The 21,473-nt window shown below is 38.8% G+C and overlaps 1 protein-coding gene across 1 annotated transcript; it reads right to left on the reverse strand.

Moving 5' to 3' along the window:
• Positions 1-248: 248 nt before the first annotated feature.
• Positions 249-20,698, reverse strand: LOC139475487 (uncharacterized). The gene is made up of 8 exons (XM_071258688.1): positions 20,680-20,698; positions 19,830-19,862; positions 5,725-5,811; positions 5,055-5,099; positions 3,419-3,754; positions 2,682-2,744; positions 2,008-2,098; positions 249-725 (listed from the first exon to the last, which is right to left on the reverse strand). The coding sequence occupies exons 1-8, from the start codon at positions 20,696-20,698 to the stop codon at positions 305-307; spliced, it is 1,095 nt and encodes a 364-aa protein (XP_071114789.1). The 3' UTR covers positions 249-304.
• Between the last annotated feature and the right edge of the window lie 775 nt (positions 20,699-21,473).

The raw sequence follows: 21,473 nt of genomic DNA on the forward strand, positions 1-21,473 counted from the left end.
CGCCAAGAGCACATAAAATATGCATCACTAATTGATTCCTGAACGACAGACAATTGCTTTCATTTAAGAAATAACAATTCTATTTTATTGAAAAATAAACAAATAATGTCCGTTCAAGTTACATAATCACTTTTTATGCATGTAGGAAAACCACAACACATTTGAGAGCCACAAGGCAAGTTATATCTTCAGGCAATTATTGACATATTTGACATTTTTTTATAATTTGTACGTTTTAACCTGGACACTATTAATTCGGTATGGGTACTTCCCTCTGTGCATGTTCGTAGTGCTTAGCAAAACCCTATTTTCCACCAACACAGCTTGTTTCATAGAGCATATTATCGACCATTTGGATTTCATCTCTGTCGTCATCCGATTTTCCTACTCCATCACCTTCAGCAGATGGACCAGTCTGTGCATCACCATCAGGTCCCCCGGACTCCCCAAGGGTCCCCGTTTCACTTGTCGGCCCAGCGTAAGAATATCCACCATCTGAGCTCTTGTTGGCCGTCGCTCCGTCATGGATGACCTCATAATGGGAGATACTCGCTCCTTGACCCGTGTGGTCTGGGAGTGCAGGGTCGCATCCACTGGACATCCTCTCCAGCCCCTCCTCCGCCGCTACAAGCCCCTTGTCCTCTCGCCAACTGGATGCCTTTTGTAGGGCTGTGAGTATCTCATCCTGGGTACGGGTGCTGAATCTGCCTCCACTTCTCATCCGCCTGTGAAGTTTATGTATATTTCATGTAAAGCTCTCCTAGTATATGACAACATGTTGAAAGTATGAGTGAACTAATGAAAGTAGATTAAAGCTCTGTTCACCAGTAGCAATATCACAGTTTCAGGTTAACAGAGTATACGCAACCGTTACCAAGTTGAATGGGAGTCAGACACATCTGTAGCTGATATTGAATTGTCCATATAAAGTGAGTGAGTGAGATTGGTATTGCGCCGCTTTTAGCAATATCCCAGCAATATCACGGCGGGGGACACCAGAAATAGGATTCACACATTTTACCCATGTCGGGAATCGAACCCGGGCCTTCGGCGTGACGAGCGAACGCTTTAACCACTAGGCTACCCGACCGACCCTGTCCAAATAAAGACTCGTGGCAGATCGAAAAACCAGTTGGGAGTCAATGATGAAGCTATATAACGTCTGGAGGTTAGATAAGCCATTAGTCAGCAACGACAAAGTTTTAAAATGAGTGAGTGGGTGAGTATGGCTTATCGCCGCTTTTAGCAATATTCCAGCAATATCACGGCAGGGGACACCAGAAATGGGCTTCACACATTGTACTCATGTCGGGAATCGAACCCGGATCTTCGGCGTGACGAGCGAACGCTTTAACCACTAGGCTACCCGGCCGCCCCGCTTTAAAATGACCCGAGTTAGGCAAACAAGTAGTTGACAATAGTGACGCTTTATAAGGCATAAACCAGTGGCCAACAATGATAAAGTTTAAGTGTCACACCAGTTAGCTCTGTCTTCAAGTGCGGGTGGCTGTCAGAGAACTCTCTGCAGCCATTGTGGTCATCTAATCCACATTAATTCGTCCTTTCCACAGGCATGAGATGCAGAAGCCGCCCCTACTTCACCCCCATGCATTGGTAAAATGAGATCAATAGTACTTTACCATCGTATACCGTTAACAGTATAAAATGTCAATAGAGACAGCATTGATGTGTTCTTTTTAGAGACTGAGGACTTAATTATGAGCGAAATATTACAGAGACAAATGTCCGTTTTGAGGAAATATAAAGCTTGTTCAAACAATGTCAAAACTGTAAATATTGAACGATTGTAACACAACTGCAGCAATGGCCTTATGATAATCAGATTTGAACAACTTGACCGAATTGGGATGTCTTCAGTGATAGTAAAAAATATATGAAGTTTCGGCGTTATTGGTCCTTTGACTTATGAGAAGGTGCTTAACGACGGACAAAATTGTCACGACATCAGCCAATTTGACATTCAGGTGAGCTACCAGGTTTGTTTACCTCTGTCGTCTGTTAAAGAACACCACAGAGACTGTCGTGACAGCGAGGGCACCAGTCAGAATAGACAGGAAAACAATGATCAGTGTTGTGTCTGGAAACAACGTCAATACCCGTGTAAGTCATCGAAGCAAATGATACAATGTGACGAACTTGGTACTATTGTGGGATGCCATTTAAAATGAACACACGGAATTCACTTATTAATAATTGACTTGAAGATGTGTTACTTCAAATACTGAACTGTATGCTTAAACTGTTAAGACCTCAACCATTAGGTTAAACGCCGCCTTAAATATTATTGCAGTTAAATAGTGACGAGCATGCGCGCGCGTGTGTGTGTTTGGTGTGGCTGCTTTTAAGAGTCGGACTAATTCGATTTTATAGTGAGATATATACCATGCCGCAGTTTACCATTGATTCTCCACTCTCACACAGTATACAGACTCCGAACCAACCAGTCCTTCTTTTAGCCCCTTTAATAATGCCGAGCGCCAGGCAGGGCAGCAACAAGTACCATATTTTAATGTATTTGGTTTGACGCGGCCGGGGATCGAACCACCGACTTTCCATTCGGTCAGATGATCTATCCACGAGACCACGCAGGCGTTCCAACTATTACGATTTAGAGATGCGATTTATGTTGGGCATGTCGCAACCGATTGTGTTTTACATACTCGCTAACTTGTCCGTGTCAAGTTCCATGTTAGAGGTCTGGCATATAATGGAGACCGTTGTACCTGGTGGTAATATAAAACGAGAAAACTGAAAACGACACAGGTTATTGTAACATAAAGCAAAAATCATGGCGAATCTGAGATTGTTTTCTGGCAGGTACAAATGACGATAATCGTGTCAGGGAGTCATAGCGGCTTACTTAGCAATATTGTAGCTAGGAATAGAAGAATGGCAACATAGTAGCTGGGAATATGATCATTACAACTTAGTAGCTAGGAATAAGGGCATTGCAGCATAGTAAGGAATAGAGGAATTGAAACATATATAGTAGATAGGAATAGGGGCATTACAACATTCTAGCTAAGAATACGAGCATTACAAGAAAACTTGGAACAGGGGCATTCTGACATACTCACCTAGGAATAGAAGCAAAGTAGCCAGGAATAAGGACATTTCAATATAGTAGCTAGGAAAAGGTCAATTGCAACATTGTTGCTTGGAACAGAGCCATTGAAAAATAGTTGTTTTACAATGAGTAATTCAACATTTGTATGGAATACAACTGGCCCGCTACATATTAGATTCGCCATTTCGACATGTGCATCATAACGTCAATGCAAGAGAATAACCAGTCTTGATTATCAGACGAAACACATTAGACAGTGTTTAACAAAACATAGGCCAGCGTCAATGTATGCATGGATTCTCATATACCTCTATATATTTATATACCTACTTCCACTGAGAACTTCATAGGTGAAACACAATCCTTGAATTGTAGGGAGTTCTACTTTCAGATTTGCCTTCGACAGGTACAAGGTCCAGGGTATCTGTTTAGATATATTATCCTCCCAGTGCCCCTTCTTGCCATTTATACTGCCACCGTCACCCCTCGCCAAGTCGAAGACGAAGTCATATGTTGCGTTGTCTATAGTCTCTGCATACTGCACATTCAGTGTTACCTCTTGGTCTGTTGCTAGGCTGCAGTTGCACAGCACAGGGGAGGCGGACATGTTGTATGTGAGAAAACCGGAGTCCCGATTACCAGAGCTGCTTTCGCACAGTGATATTGCTGTAAACAGAAACACCATACCCTGTGACTACATGAACATGCATACACCTCAAAAGAAGTTAAAGATCACAAGATTTCTTTATCATATCCCCAAGGTTATTCTGCCTTGTCACTTAGTAGAACATGTATATTACGATTCTGAGAAATTTAATCCACTGCCCCCCGTTAATCCCGACTTCATTTTCATATCTATAATACTAAGATAGTTTAAATTTATCGTTCATTGAGAAAAACCTCAGCCATTGTTACAGAATTGAAAGGGGATATCATCAATCTTTGATTTGAGTTTCGATTAAAGCCATTTTTACAGTATTCCAGTTATATCACGGTATGGCAGAAACCCACGAGCACGGGTATGGTGCTGACAAATGTAGAAATATGATCATAAAGGCGAATAATTGATCTGAACATATTGTTTTCCAGTACGCATAAGGGAGGCAACTCTTCATAGCTACACACATGATAATAAATAAAAAGCACACTGTCATAAAACAGCTAAGTTAAGATAAAGTTCAGTTGAACGGTAAGGAACTAAACACAACAGATAATGTACAACAAACTATAAAAAGCTCATGAATATTTCCAAGAACAACGGAAATATTAATAAGCTTTCATATCATACTTGTTGCAATAAACTCATTGTCTTTAAGACGCCGCGATATAACTGTAATACTGTTAAAAGCGGCGTTAAACCCAACTCACTCACTCACTCATTGTCTTTAAAACTTCACGAAAAGGATTACGTACAAAACTAAGGTATGTCGGAGGGGACAACATAGCAATGTATATCATATATATTATAACAATTAATATTACATAACGGCATTCATCTTCAGTTAAAATAATAATCATCAATCGATTTCATAAAATATTTTTATTTTAAATTGATTCATTTATTAAATTGAAAGGTCCAAACGTACGTTACATTGTAGTACACGTATTGTGTATAGCGAGACAGTTGCAGCCAATAGAACAGATGAAGATCAGGGTAGAGAACAGGTCTTCAGCAACCGATAATTGCCGTGAAAGGCGACTAACTGGATCGGGTGGTCAGGCTCGCTGACTTTGTTGATTGATGATGCATGTCATCGTATCCCAATTGGGTGAATCGATGCTCATGGTGTCAATCTCCGGATCGCCTGGCCCAGACTCGATTATTTACAGACCGCCTTCGTATACCTGGAGTATTGCTGAGTGCGGAGTTAAAAAACAAATAAACAAATACAGCAAATTGGAAGCTTCATTCACTCGCTAAATATGCACGTTTTGACAGAAACGTGACGCAGTACTAAACACGTACCTTTTTTGTTTCTCTCACACGGCTGAGTGACGCTTTGTGTTGAATCTGGAAGGAAACTTAACCTTGATTCGCATACCTTCCGATGTCCTCTTATAACACTCAAAATAATTCATAATTGAATATTAAAATAATATGACTCTAACCATGCACCGGTCCAAAATAAAAAAAATAGGTTACATATCACATTCACAAGTCAATCCTGCACTTCCACTCTGGAATTTTCGAAAACAATATCCCATTTAAACAAACCATATACTCGAAGAAGGCAGCTTCATATAAGATTGCCCCTTATTCCGAATTTAATCTGCAAACACCGAGACTTACCAACTGCACTGAAGATATAGCACAGTATTTTATGATTGAGTGAGTGAGTATGGTTTGAAGCAATATTCCAATATTCCATCAATAGCACGTCAGAGAATACCAGAAATGGGCTTCACATTAATTTTTTACCCATGTGTGGAATCGAACCCGGGCCTTCAGCGTGACGAGCGAACGTTTTAACCACTAGGCTAACCACCGCCCCCACAATGTATAATGACGCCGTTTGTGAGCCCCTTCGAATTTGGAAAATATTTTCTCCACATTTCTAACACCTTTTAAATAAAGAGCTGAAACGTCATATTGTGAACCACATCTTATATAGAATTCAGTTGTAGGAAGTTGTTACCTTTGATTTCACTGTATATGATGCTTGTCAACAACACGAAAACAACAGGATGTGACGTGCTCTGTTCCATTTGTGCCAGGAAGATATCTGAGGAAGAGTTGCTTCTTAAGTGAGAAATGTCATTATGTTTCTAGGACAAACATTGATTTACAAATATATCAAGAAAGTCAAGAGTTGAACAGTAAACAACGGTTATAACAAACCCTAAGGGACCACTTATTTGTATTCGTTATATACGTTGTTCGTTATAAGCATACAAACAGCATATATACAGCAATTGGGCGGGATCAAGAAATAGTTCGTTATATCCGTCAGTTCGTTATAAGCGTAGTTTACTCTAATTTAAATATACGACGTAATTGATAATCCCGATCAACCTATTCTTGTCTTACGATGCAAATGAATGTATGAGGTGGTCAGGTTGAACGATTACAATGTATGTCCTGGCTGTTCATGTGTCATATCCTGATGGCGATGGTCATATCCTGATGGCGATGGTCATATCCTGATGGCGATGGTCATACCCTGACGGCGATGGTCATACCCTGACGGCGATGGTCATACCCTGATGGCGATGGTCATACCCTGACGGCGATGGTCATACCCTGTCGGCGATGGTCATACACTGACGGCGATGGTCATACCCTGACGGAGATGGTCATACCATGATGGCGATGGTCATACCCTGACGGCGATGGTCATACCCTGACGGCGATGGTCATACCCTGACGGCGATAGTCATATCCTGATGGCGATGGTCATATCCTGATGGCGATGGTCATACCCTGACGGCGATGGTCATACCCTGACGGCGATGGTCATAGTATTACCCTGACGGCGATGGTCATAGTATTACCATGACGGCGATGGTCATACCTGATGGCGATGGTCACTGCTCAGCATTAGTTTGCTGGTCCTGATTCGATTAGACTGTCGTGATGCATATTGCGTGTTTGCAGCGCATGGCAACATGCCTGCCATTTAAGCGTGTCACTGGAGTTTCTGTTCCATCCCCTGGTTGTCTGGTTTGTTTACAGGCGGTCGCCGTATGGCAGGGGTATTATTATATTGCAACGTATAAGCACTTAGTAAAATTTTTAATGCAAATTGTGTGAGTGGGGGAAGCTACCGGTAGGGCAGGACATGCTTACCCCTTTCCCATATTTGCAGTGATTTTAAGTCCAATGGAATCTGTTTCGGCGGATAGTCGAGACTGGTTGCTCTCTGGCTTTGAATAGTTCTCAATAGTTGACAATCGATTTATTTTTGTCACCACTGCCAACAAACTGCTCATTTTGAACTTTTAACTCTTAATGTAATATTGTTTTTACATTGAGAGCAACAATCCGTAACCATTAATGTAAACCTTATTTTGTTCTTACATTAAGTGTTGATATCGTACATATTTATTGGAAATATAGGGTACCTTTTTCCTATTTTAACCCTTTTCATTGCTTTGGCTCGGTGTCTCATAGTTATTCGTAATATTTTCTTCCTTCAACTTTCTCTTAAACTACATATGGTAGAGCCATGGAACTTATGTTAGTGCACTGCACCTTCGTATTCCAACAACCTCTCAAAGACAACAGCCTGGTTGTTAATTACAGGTTTTCCTTGAGTGGTCATTACTAACATGTCATTACGCTGATTTTGTTCAATTTTGTTGCAACGGTGTATCTAGGGACACTCTACAATATATGCGTTACTACCTTGCTTCCATGGCAACGGAAAACGGCATCTGCAGAGCTCATTGATCGATATTTAGAGATTCCGTTCAAAATTGGTATTTAGACATAATGTATTTCAGCACTAAACCGAATGGAGTTTATTACCATGGCAATATAACCGAGGCATCTGACTGGTCGAAATTTATATGTTCGATTTCGTTCAAAGATATTTAGATATATTTTTGCGCACAAAGGACATTTTATTACAATAGAAACGGAACTGAGTCCTCTGATTGGCCGATATTTAGATAATTAAAGGGGGACCTACCTAAAGCAATTCCCCGGGACTGGTGGGTGCCTTTGTTATTGTTTTCCCCCGTGAGTACCCGGATGATACGCAACGGAGCGTGACAAGAGACTGGGCTACCGTCTGCAAGGACAGCTAAATAAACTTGGAGGCAATAATTGTTTTACTCATTTTTGAACACTGCTTAACCGTGATCTATAAAGATTTCGACAAAGGGCGCATGTTAATTAATATTTCTTCAGCCTAAACAAACAGACAAAAAGAAGCTCATCGGATGTCGTCATTTGGAAATAGTTATAATATTGTTATAGTTTAATAATAAAAGAGTATCCATGCAGTGAAAGCATTTTCGGATTTCGGATTGCGTCGATAATACGATTTCTACTCCCTTGTTGTCATCCACGCTTTCTGGTAAAACCCTACACTTGTGTGTATTTGTGGTGTCTAGCCGGTTGAGCCACATTTCAAAAATGACTATTGCCGAATGCGCCACATTTTCAGCTGTGTGCATTTCACCTACTCTAGCCGGTAATTAATTAATCCGACTACCGATACCTTTATATGAGTGTCCCTGTGTTTTAATGAGTTTATCCTGTTATTCATAACATATTTAAGTGACGTCCTGTTCACTCCATGTCAGTACCATGGAAAACGCACAAGTTCAAATAAAGTTAATTGAAAGCGGCAGAGGAGGCGTCATTTTAAACTATGATGGCTTTCATCTCAGAAATTTGGAATCACTTCGAAAACCAAGGCCACCGTACCAACAATCACCTAGAAGGGTGGCACAACAAGATAAAGAGACTTGTCAAGAAGTGCCACCCGAAGTGCCGATCTTCAATGTAGTGAAGCTCTTTCGGCGCGAGCAGTCACTCACAGAGTTTGCAATCCTGAGACCCTCTCACCAGTGGTCAGAACCTTCATGAAGAAGGAAGTACAATTCATTACACAATCGTGACCTGTAATGTGACAATGTAATGTGACCTGTCATGATATCCATCAATGTAATGTTGAATATACTATCCCTGTTATGATCTGAATATAAAATGAGAAAACAAGACTTGTTTTGTTACATACGGTAACCTGTTAGAATCACAAAGCATATTTTGACAGCATAGCCATGTGAGCCACATTCCACAATCACGCAACCATAACCATTGCCACGAGAGCCACATCCATTTTGACTATCTATTTTCGAAATGTGGCTTAGGCGGCCTATAACCGTATTTGTCGTCATTCACTTGATGCTCAGTTAATGAATGTATCACAGGTATAATTAGTGGTAGCACCGCTCAGAATACCTGACAAAGGTTCCCATTTGGCATTTATTGTGTCTGGGGTTATTCAATTATTCAATCTAAATCCAGGTTTGAAGTGAAGTGAAATGTGTGTTATGTAATATACACGTGGCAGCCAAGCAAGAGATGAATGATCAGTTGATTTACTTTTTTGCAAATCAACGGATCGTTCCTAGTCATCAAAGGATTGACAGAAAATACATTGATTGATTAATCACTGTTATCTTGCGCAGTGGATATGTCAAAAGTGAGTGTTTACATGTCTAGATTTCTAGATAAACAAAGGGAATACACTCATATCATGGCGTGAAGTGCCGATGTAAAAACAACATACTTTGTTCAAAGGGTTAACCGATAATATATTGATTGATTGCTCATTGTTATCTAACTCAATGGATTTTTTTAGGAACCGAGGACGTTAGGAAAATAGTTGTCACATGGGCTTTCTCAGCCGACTTTTGAGACATGACACCTATGTGAACACCTGAAACAATCTAAGTGATCAGTTGAGAAACGAACACCGGTCCTCCTAAATAACGCCCCGGGGCGTCTGGAAACGTCCGGGAGCGTCCGGGAGCGTCCGGGAGCGACCGGGGGCGTCCGAAAGCGTCCGGGCAATGCCAGGGAGCGTCCAGTAGAATGATACTAAATATTAACGTGTATTCTATATGATTGTATTCTTGTATAAATTATACAAAATAATATATAGTTGATTTTTTTCACATACACTCCTATTCTTTTTAAATGGTGAATCTGCGAAGCAAATACGATTTGATTTTATTCGAACTGACGAGGTATTCGTAACGTAGGCTTTGAAAGATACAATGTAAATTTGCTTATGGAACGAAAATAATTTTATTTTATAGTGTCATATTCTGTATACTATTCCATAACTAATACTAAAACACAGAAGTTCATGCGTGGCCCCAGAATGGTTCACTGAGTGTAAAACGTCCGGACAACGTCGGGTAGCATCTGGAGGGAGCGTCCGTGAGGTTTCATCAGACGTCCGGAACGTCCGTGAGGTTTCATCAGACGTCCGGAACGTCCGTGAGGTTTCATCAGACGTCCGTGAGTTTAAAAATAAAGTGCAGTCAATAAAACATGTCTTTCTCAGTTTGGTAAGATCGTGAGAATATCAACTGGCGTACGTGTTTGCCACCTGCAGCGGCCAGAAAATGGAAGTACCAGTACCCGGAAGTGCGATTTAGTATAAACGAAAATCGCACAATTACCAAGCAAGTGACTTATCAAAGGTTCGTTACCATTACCGATTCTACCCACAAAGATACCTACATTTCCTTATTATTTCCAAAACTGTATTGCATTTTGTTGATGGATGTGACCATACGCCCTTATACTATCAATAATCAGTGACAAATGCGCTTACGAATTACGCAGAACAGGTCGCGAACTAGTCTAGGGTTCTGCCATATCATCAGGGTACTCACGGGGAAAAAACAATAACAAAGGCAACAACCAGTCCCGGGGAATTGCTTTAGATCAGTGCCCCTTTAAAACTTTTTTCCAATTCTTATAAGTGCTCTTTATCAAACTAGGTGTTAATGATCAGCACAAGGTCCAATAAAATAACCTCATTCAGAAATTCAAGATGGTCTCACAGTCGCCATTTTACAAATACATGTGTCAATGTAAAATAGGCCTCCGATTGCTCCTTTGAATGTAATGTTCAGATGAATAACAGAGGTTGCGATCATATCTTAAATACGATTGCAGAAGTACGTTTGGATACTCATGTTAATATCATCATACGTCTGCGGGAGGTATTTAATTCCCCATAGGACAGTTCTGGCTTCGTTTTATTCCATACGTGCAAGATGTCCGAAAGGTTTATGTGACGTATTGCCAATCGTCCACAAGGAGTGAGAAATAAAAAGGCTGCAAATGAGGTGCCTGGGCGGCCCTAATAGCGTTGAATGACTACAATACATATTTACCAAAAACATTTCCTCTGATATATGCTTTCTATTGTAATAAAATAATACTCCTCATGTAACTAATGTTATATTTGGGATAACAGTTTCTTCGTAAAGTACAGATTCTAGTACTTGTTTTGGGTTGAGTCCCGTCCGGGATTCGAACCCACACCTGCCAGGGTGAGGCTCCTAATCCGCCAGCACATAAAGTCAGCGATCTAACCCACTCAGCCACCAAGGCTTCCACCAAAAGGTACTAGAACCTGTACTTTACTAAGAAAGTGTTATCCCAAATATAACATTAGGTAACACGTCCCATTTTAATTCTGGAAACCCAAAAGTCCGGAAACTCTATGGTCTTTGCCTAGTCTCGGTCAAATGTATTTACAAAATTAAACATGCTATTTTCATGGGAACATACCAAAGAAGAAAAAATGAAAAAAATATTGTTCAAAAACTCAATATTTACACTATATCACCCTTTACTTAAAACTCATGTTTTGTTTCGCAAATACAAAAACATATTTTAACTTAATTCAACTATTTTACGGCTTTATTGAAATATTTCGCACTGGACGAGAAAGTTTGGCCCATGGGCGAGAATATTTTCCTTTGCTCATCAGTTTTAGTTTCGCAAATACATAAAGGTGTGTCTTCACGCATGACACATGATTCAACCATTTTACGGCGTTATTAAAATATTTCGCCCATGGTTTCGTCAGTCCCTTTAAAGCATCAACTAACTGTGTGCAAAGTATATTGTATCATGTGAAATATACTTTATATTATATCATTACATTACTATTTAAAAAGGGCCTTTGGTTGGATGTTTCCTTTACAGAAGTTCTTCAAATTTCACCTGTTTTACATATTGTAGCGATATTTAATGAACCCGGCCTTACCTCCCAAAACATTCTGACAGTTTATCAATTCATGCGCGTGTTATTATCCACAACATTAAAGTTTAGTTAGTTTTTATTTCATTTCCCATTTTATGTCACGTTGATACATCACACTGGGCAATTGCGTGACACTAGGCATGCAATATACTGGCACGCGTGCGCGTATTATAATGGAAAAAAACTATTCGTCTTTTATTGCATAACGTTTGGCTGAATATCTTTCACTCTGACGAAATCTCGAAATAATTATTTAATTACATGCGGTGTCGAACTGACTAGTGGGAATTATGTTTCAATGCGATTGAGGAAAACGTGAGTGAATTTTGTGACACTAAAGCAACTTTTAAATGCATTGTTACTTTTGATATGAAAATGGTAATAGTTAAGAAAAACGCAACAGCCTTCTTATGATAATTCTCATATTCTCATTAGTAGGTTGTGTCTAATTACAGTGTCGGCCTTATTAACGGGTGATTCTACAATACCTGCTGTCGGTCAATTACAATCTGCCACACCACGCTTGAATAAGCAGTTATGCAGGTGTTGCTGTGGGCAAATACCTAGCCTGTACATGTATATTTTCGTTGATATGGGAAATGTTAAGCACAAAGACACAAAAAGTTTATGAAAGATGAATTGGTGCCTTGATATATATATTCAACGAGAACGAATCTTGTATTTTCTCCGCGATCCTGATGTGTATAATCGTTTAATGGGTCATTCATTAAAATTATGTTGTGAGGCGATATCAAAGGAGCCGCTCAATTTAAACAGTGTCGTCCGTTTCGCGTGAACTCCCACCCCACCCTGTCAGTAAGAGTCATGTAATCGGTACACAAATATATTTGATGCGATGTCAGTGTGGAGGGGTTTGAATTACGTCAGCCACTGGTGACAGTAATCCTCAAAGTATAGTAACAATCAACAAGGCCAATGCCGTACTAATAACCTAGTGACTCACGTAACAACGGCTGTCAATCTGTCTGCTACAGATACCATACCATCATCCCTGTCACAACTGGCGTATTAACGGCTCATTAAAAATATTAATTGTAGAAACGTCGTTAACAGACCAACGTACGTCGTATTCAGTCCTCAACTGGATGTTACATTCCTTATATCAGCTAACAGCCCTGTTTGTGAAAATATGTACTAGACATAAGATTTAAAGACTAATAAAATCAATTGTATGACCGCATAGACCACAAAACCGAATAAAATATGTCTTGGTATCATCTCTTGTGTATTAGAAAATGGCTATGACCTGAAATGTTATAACTTTAGATTAAGAAGGAGAAACATTAAAGTGTTTTACAATACTTTGAAACATGAGCAATAAGATGTAGCAACATAAACATGCATGGAATAGGGAAAATGGTGAAAAGCATGGAACAGGGAAAATGGTGAAAACAAATTGAAAAGGATTTTAATACAAAATTATTGAACTAAATATCTTGCCTGAACAGGAGGGGTACCCAAACTTGTTTGACAGTTATTCGTGTGTTGTAGACTGTCGAATGGGACTCATGTGTGTACGTAGGGTACACATACCTATTGCAAGTTTTAGTACTCATTCACTTTCTCTTTTTGTGTTGATGTGATTTCTATTTTCGTTCATGATGTGATTTCATTTTTATCTTTGGCTGCTATGTTTATATATGTTCGAGTAGCTGTCTGCCCCTCATAAATTGACATAGTTCTGCCTCGCTATTGCATCTCTTGACTACAGGAGATCTACAGCTTATAGCGGATCTAACTGCAATTCTTGTTTTAACCAAGCCTGGGTTTGACATTCAATTAACTGGATTTAGGTTGATTGCAAGATATGCATACCTCGTCATAGTGATTGTTGTTGAATTCCTCAAAGTTTTGTTTGTTTGTTTGTTGTATAACGCCGCATGGTCTGTAAATAATCGAATCTGGACCAGACAATCCAGTGATTGGCATCATGTGCATCGATCCACGCAATTGGGATACGATGACATGCATCAACAAAATAATTGCTTATCATGAGTATATATAATAAAGTTAAAAGTTACTCGTACACTGTATATGTATTCACTTTAAAGTCGTATACGACCTTCCCGAGCGAGTTGAATGATACAGGTTAATTGGAACGAAGTCTAGAAGGGGTTATACAGTTTTGTATTTGGTAATGTGAAGGTTTGTTAAAGATTATTTGTTTAATGCCTTTTATTCAAAATGTAAAAACATAAAAATGCGCTTAAAAAAAGAGCTGACTTCATGGGAGATATTGCGTTAGCAACCTGAGATTGTCTGGTGGACACGGTTTAACCTTACTGTGCCCCCACCCTGGTTGTTGTTACCGTTGTTATAAGGGATTAAGAGCTACGGCTCATTGCATTTTTGGTTACAGTCTGTATCACTAAAGTGGACATGTGCAGGTTAACTCTGTTCAATTAGTATATGAAATGCCCCAAAATGTGAATTCCATTGTGTAATGTGTATATGTATAAATGACTACACTGACACCGCATATTCTGCAATAGACTATAATTAATCACCCTATTATTGTCTCTCCATTTACCAAGACACTAACACGGTGTAGGAACTGGTCGTCTCCCTCAGTCTGGGAGTACCGCGCTTAGTAATTTAAATGTGGGACATTCATATAAAGGTATCGGTAATCGGATTAATTAATTACCCGCTAGAATAGGCGAAATGCACACAGCTGAAAATGTGGCTTTACCGGCAATAGCCATTTCTGAAATGTGGCTCTCCCGGCTAGACACCACCAAGACTGACTGCACTAATAGCCTTTTAACAGTGGACGCCGATTTCAGTATACATGTAGGCTTTTCCTTCAAAAAAGGAATATGCAGGTATACATGTAACAATTAACTGTGTACTAATTACATGTTTGAATGTTATCAGTTTTGCGTTCTGAGATACAGTGATGTAAGCATCTTCTACAATTAACAATACATGTATATAATAAAATACAAAACTCTCTGCCGTAATGTTTTTGTGGAAATCATACGATCAAGTAAACATGTTTGCGTGACAAGACGAATCAACTATTTATACCCGATAAAAGAAACTGCCTTATTTTAGGAACAGTGCCATAACAGGACATTTGAAATTTCTATCAAGCAGATACATTAGAGACAGTGACAAGACTACATGTACGTAATCCGTATCAATCAAAGGTGTAAAAGAAACCTGAAAATCATATCTGTCGGGGCCCTACCAAATTACCAAGTTTTATCTTTACTATACTTATTACAATGCAAATACTTTAGTGATACATTTTTCAGAGGAGAGGGCGTACACACAAGTATATTGCTTCCGTGTGTGAATGCAGGTTGTACTTAGCATCTCAGTTCTCAGTTTCATACCGGTTGTATATCTGAATTTGTATATGGAACCATGCGTACAGCATGACAATACTTGCTATTCATCAGTCTTCAACACACATAACACGGTCAAACAATTTTGGGCACGCTTTTGCAAGTTATTTAGTACAATAATGTTTCATTAAAATCTATTTCAATTTGTTTTCACCATTTTCCCTATTCCATGCATGTTTATGTTGGTACATCATATTGCTCATGTTCCCAAGTATTATAAAACACTTTAATGTTTCTCCGTCCTAATCTAACGTTATAACATTTCAGGTCATTACCATCATCTAATACACAAAAGACGATACCAAGACATATTTTATTCGGTTTTATGGTCTATGCGGTCTTACAATTGATTTTATTAGTCTTTGAATCTTATGTCTAGTCTAGTACATATTTTCACAAACAGGGCTGATATAAGGCATGTAACATCCCGTTGAATTCCAAGTTGTGGTACTTACTTGTTTTCATCAAATATGAGGACTGTATACGGCATACGTTAGTCTCTTAACGACGTTTTTACAATTAATATTTTGAATACGCCGTTAATATGCCAGTTGTGACAGGGATGATTTTATGGTAGCTTTAGCAGACAGATTGACAGCCGTTGTTACGTGAGTCACTAGGTAATTAGTACGACATTGACCTTGTTGATTGTTACTATACTTTGAGGATTTCTGTGGCCAGTGGCGGACTTAATTCAAACTCCCTCCACACTGACACCTCATCAAATATATTTGTGTACCGATTACATAACTCTTACGAACAGGGTGGGGTGGTAGTTCACCGGACGACACTGTGTATATTGGGCATCTCCTTTGATATCTCCTCCAGACATACTTTTTTGAATGACACCATTAAACGATGATACACATCTCTTTGAATATATCAAGGCTCTAATTCAACTTTCATAATTTATTTGTGTCTTTGTGCTTAATATATCTACATATCAACGAAAATTTGTAAAACATGTATATACAAAAAATATACATTTTCAGGCTAGGCTTAATGCCTAGCCAGAAAATGTATATTTTTTGTATATACATGTTTTACAAATTGTAACTGTTTATTCACGCGTGGTGTGGTAGATCGTAATTGACCGACAGCAGGTATTGTTGAATCACCTGTAAATAAGGCTGACACTGTAATTAGATACAACGTCCTAATGAGAATATGAGAATTATCATAAGAAGGTTGTTGTCCTTTTCTGAACTGTTACCATTTTCATACCAAAAGTAACAATGCATTTAAAAGTTGCTTTAGTGTTATAATATTCACTCAAGTTTTCCTCAATCGCCTGTAAACATAATTCCCATTGGTCAGTTCGACACCGCATGTAATTAAATAATTATTTCGAGATTTCGTTAGAATGTGAGATATTCAGCCAGACGTTAACTATGCAATGAAAGACGAATCGTTTTTTGTTTCCATCAAAATACGCGCACGTGTACCTGTATATTGCATGCCTTGTGTCACTTACTTTCCCAGTGTGATGTATCAACGAGACATAAAATGGGAAATGAAAAAGAAACTAACTAAACTTTAATGTGTTGGAAAATGTGGCCAATGAATTGGTGTACACGCGCATGAATTCGTATGATAAACTGTCAAAACGTTTTGAGAGGTAAGGCCGGGTTCACTAAAGATCGTTGCAATATGTAAAAAAGGTGAAATTTGTGAAACGTCTGTAAAGGAAACATCCAACCAAAGGCCCTTTTTAAATAGTAATGTAATGATATAATATAAAGTATATTTCACATGATACAATATTCTCTGTACACAATTAGTTAGTTATTTAAAGGGACTGACGAAACCATGGGCGAAATAATTTAATAGTTGAATTAAGGTAAAATGAGTTGAATCATGTGTCGCGCTTATAAAACCTTCATGTATTTGCGAAACTAAAACTGTTGAGCAAAGGAAAATATGCTCGCCCATGGGCCAAACCTTTTTCTCGCTCATGGGCGAAATATTTCAATATCGCTATAAAATAGTTGAATTAAGTTAAAATGAGTTAAATTTTGCGTCATGATACTTGAGCAAATACATTTAATGTATTTGCGAAACAAATACAGGAGCTTTGAGTACAGAAAAATATGCTCGCCCATGGGCCAAACCTTTTTCTCACCCATGGGCGAAATATTTCAATATCGCTATAAAATAGTTGAATTAAGTTAAAATGAGTTAAATTCTGTGTCATAATACTTGAATGAATACATTTAACGTATTTGCGAAACAAAAACATGAGTTTTAAGTAAAGGAAGATATTCTCGCCCATATTTTTCTTCCTTGGTATACGTATGTTCCCATGAAAACAGCGTGTTTAATTTTGTAAATACATTTGACCGAGACTGGGCAAGGACCGTAGAGTTTCTGGACTTTTGGGTTTCCAGAATTAAAATGGGACGTGTTAGTTACATTTGACCACTTTCTAAATGACATTGTGTATTCATAGCTTTTGGCCATGGGAGCCGTGCCAATTTACACTTGTCATGATCAGGGGGGTACTCAAAGTACATTTTGGTGGAAGCCTCGGTGGCTGAGTGGGTTAGATCGCTGACTTTCTGTGCTGGCGATTAGGTGCCTCACTCTGGCAGGTGTGGGTTCGAATCCCGGACGGGACTCAACCCCCAAAAAAGTACTAGAATCTGTACTTTACTAAGAAAGTGTTATCCCACATATAACATTAGTTACATTTGACCACTTTCTAAATGACATTGTGTATTCAATACCCTTCATGGCTAATTTGGACTGGACAAAACTGGTTTTTGTAACAAAAACGTAATTGGATTCGATTCCTTGTAGTTTTTAACATCATATGGATCTGGTGTATGCTTAACTGTTACATGTATGTGCGCAATACTCCTTCAAAATGCCCATTCTTCTTAGCCTAAAACTCTGTTAATAGACTGTTCTAAAAACCCACCACCATCTACGACTTGGTCTGGTCTACTCCATAATGACTCCGCCGAAGCAGTTATACATGTAGGTTCATAGGTGGGCATGGAGGTAGGGTTCCCATAACAGGTATACACATTGAACGAAGACGGACAATAACTACATTTCAATCAACCTCCTCAGTCCTCCTTTCCGTCGGTATGGTATTGGGATAGTAACGGAAATGAGGATGAATTGTGGAGTATCGTAAGATAACCTATATACTACAGTAACTTTGATAGAAATCGGTTATAAGGGTCAGGACTCATAAACCCTTTTATAAAACCTGCATAAAGCAACCAGGTGGTCGTTGTAGAGAGGGAATCTAAAATTAGTCATTTGCACATTAGGCAAAGTAACGATAAGTATTATTTCACAACGATAACCTGGTATAAATATTTAAAAAAATATTATCTGTCACATTTTACCCTTAATGTAAAATCGTTTACAATTAGAGTAATGTTTACAGTAAGGGCTGTAAGGAGGGTCAACCCGCAACCTTTAATGTATTTTCTTTTACATTAAGCCTAATGATTACATTAAGGGTTGTAACAGCGCTTCCTGTGGATGATGACTGCGCACTCTTGGACAATCTACACTCCAGCCTTAAACAAACAGCTGTGAGTCAATGTGCTGACAACGGTGACACACGTGGGACATTAATGGCAGTGTTATCTTTATTTCACTATTACTTTTATGTACGAATTCCCACAGAGTCATATACATGTACATATTAGTCATACAAATAGTGATCTTGCGGTTTTAGTGGCATTGCATTTGGTTTCTGGTTACTTCACTTCACCTCTTACATTTATAGGTTGACGGGCATGTAAACGGTACATTGATTTATATAAATAATGAAATTAACCTTTACCTTAACCTTTAGTATTATTATCGTTCGTGATTGTTTTCGAAATTCATTAATCATGCATACGCTTACATTGAGTGAGTATGGTTTTACGCCGATTTTAGCAATATTCCAGCAATATCACGGCGGGGGACACCAGAAATGGGATTCACACATTGTACCCATGTCGGGAATCGAACACGGGTCTTCGGCGTGACGAGCGAGCGCTTTAACCACTAAGCTACCCGACCGCCCCCATACGCTTATAGAAATGTCTAATATACTATACTGTCTACACAAAATACATACTGTCGCTATTTTATCCTTTAAATGCACTAATTAATAAAATATAACATTTGGACACCAGCAATTCCTGTTGACAGTTTACTGCAACACTCCCTTGGCCCTGTAATGTCCTACAACCAGTCACCACAATTTATATAACGCCTAGTCAAATCCAGTTTCACATAAAGTAATTCACCGCTTCGGTGTAATCCTCCAGAATAAGTGAAATTCAACTCATACACTCACAGTACACGTGCAGCTATTTATATTAAAATGAATCATGAATCACCATCACGAGTTGATGTGAAAGTGAGTGACCAAATGGCTTTACGCCCTCGTCATTAACCACAAGGCTATGGGGCTCTCATTATATAAAGGCTGTGGTAACACGGACCCTTTAAGAAATTCGTATTGGATAACATGCATTAAAGAAAATGAGATTCTCGGGAGTAAAATGTAGATGGTAATTTTCCGGTGTTGAACAAGTTTAACAAAGAAGATGGAACTTATATTAAGAATATTTATATTTGTCATAATGGTAACACTTAAGGTCTACTTACAATGACAGCTTGGCAGTCCAGCTCTGTCAGTTACTGGCAGTTAATGACAAGGAAGTTTAGCGTTTCACGTTCAGCGTTATTTCCTGGTTGAGTTTATATATAAACTGGGCTTAGTTGAAACAATGCAGTCCATATGTCAAATGTATACTCATCAAAAAGTATTACTAATTATTTGACCTGTTAAATGCAGACGTTCTAATTTGACTTTTATTCGACGATCCAAATGTTATAATTCTTCCGATATTTATTGTTGGAAAATAGAAATGAATGGGACACATGAAGAACCGGGTTAGAATTGATCATCTGCAACCCTGCTTGTCGTAAAAGGCGACTAACAGGATCAGGTGGTCAGACTCGCTGACTTGGTTGATGCATGTCAACGTATTCCAGTTGTGTGCATCGATGCTCATGCTATCAATCACCGGTCCTTCCTCTTCGTTGAATGCGGTGTTAAACAACAATCATACAAACACACTTAAATGAATGGTCATTCCAAACTTACCTACTATGAAGTGACCGTTAAATCAGAGGCCCGATCAAATTATTAGTTACATCATAGGATGTCCAAAAACAAAGTTTTAGATATTTCAAGTTGTACATCACTATCCCACACTACAAACTGAAGGAAACTTCGAATTCACTCCTTGATCCATGAGGTATTGGTCACAAAACGTGGTAATCATAGACATAGTTACATCACTATCATCAACGGTTCAGGGCAGTTTGTCAATGAAAGTGTACTGGGAAACAATATGTGACATTCTGGACTTCCCTACAGATATATTTTTTGTGAATTTTGGAACATGCCATATAAGCAAGAAGTAGGCATCCCCGTGGCCATGGGCACCACTTGCTCCCTCGAGCTCCATGCTGTTATGTTTCGTTATGCTTATGGATTGAATTGACAAAATAACAACAAGGGGACCTCGCCTAAAGGTTGATCTTCAGCTTCAAGGTTATTGATCATCTAATGTCGTTCTGTAAAGGTCAAATAGCCAATTCCCCTCACTGATTTACCCACCTGAGCTAGAAATAAAAGACACCAGTGAACCGCCTCATGTGCTTCTTATCAAGGTCCATGTACGGGGTTGGCAACCGATAGTCACAAAACTGTATGCCAAAGGGATGGGGCAGAATACACTTACTTTTGAGCGAAAACCTGGTATGATCACTAACTGATAGTGGTTCATAAACCGATCGTTATGTTACTGTCAGATTTGAACACAGAACAATGGATTTCGTTTTATGGTTATTGAATAGTCTTGTTGCTTATATTTGTTTGAAATGCGGTTGAATTGAGTCAGACTGTATACGATTGTTTGGTTTGTTTTGGACTGCTTTTGGTGTAGATAGATTGTTTATGTTCTCGGATCACTAAAGGATGGCCAGGCTCGAGCATTGGCAGTCCTAGCAAAGTTGACGTTCAAGCATCGCTTTTGTGCCATGATTATTTCGTAAGAATGTAGGTCATTTACCCAAATACATATGATTGGTCAACCAGTGAACAGTAACAATATCCACTACAAAACAAATTTTAAGAAATACTGTCCACGGAAAATAGTTTTTGTTATAGTTTGTATTTTGTTTATTAATGACATAACAAATGTATTTGGCAAACATTTTTATTACTTTTTCATGATGAAG

This window comes from Haliotis cracherodii, unplaced genomic scaffold (genome assembly GCF_022045235.1).
Source record: "Haliotis cracherodii isolate W230 unplaced genomic scaffold, xgHalCrac1.p SCAF_3, whole genome shotgun sequence".
NCBI lineage: Eukaryota > Metazoa > Mollusca > Gastropoda > Lepetellida > Haliotidae > Haliotis > Haliotis cracherodii.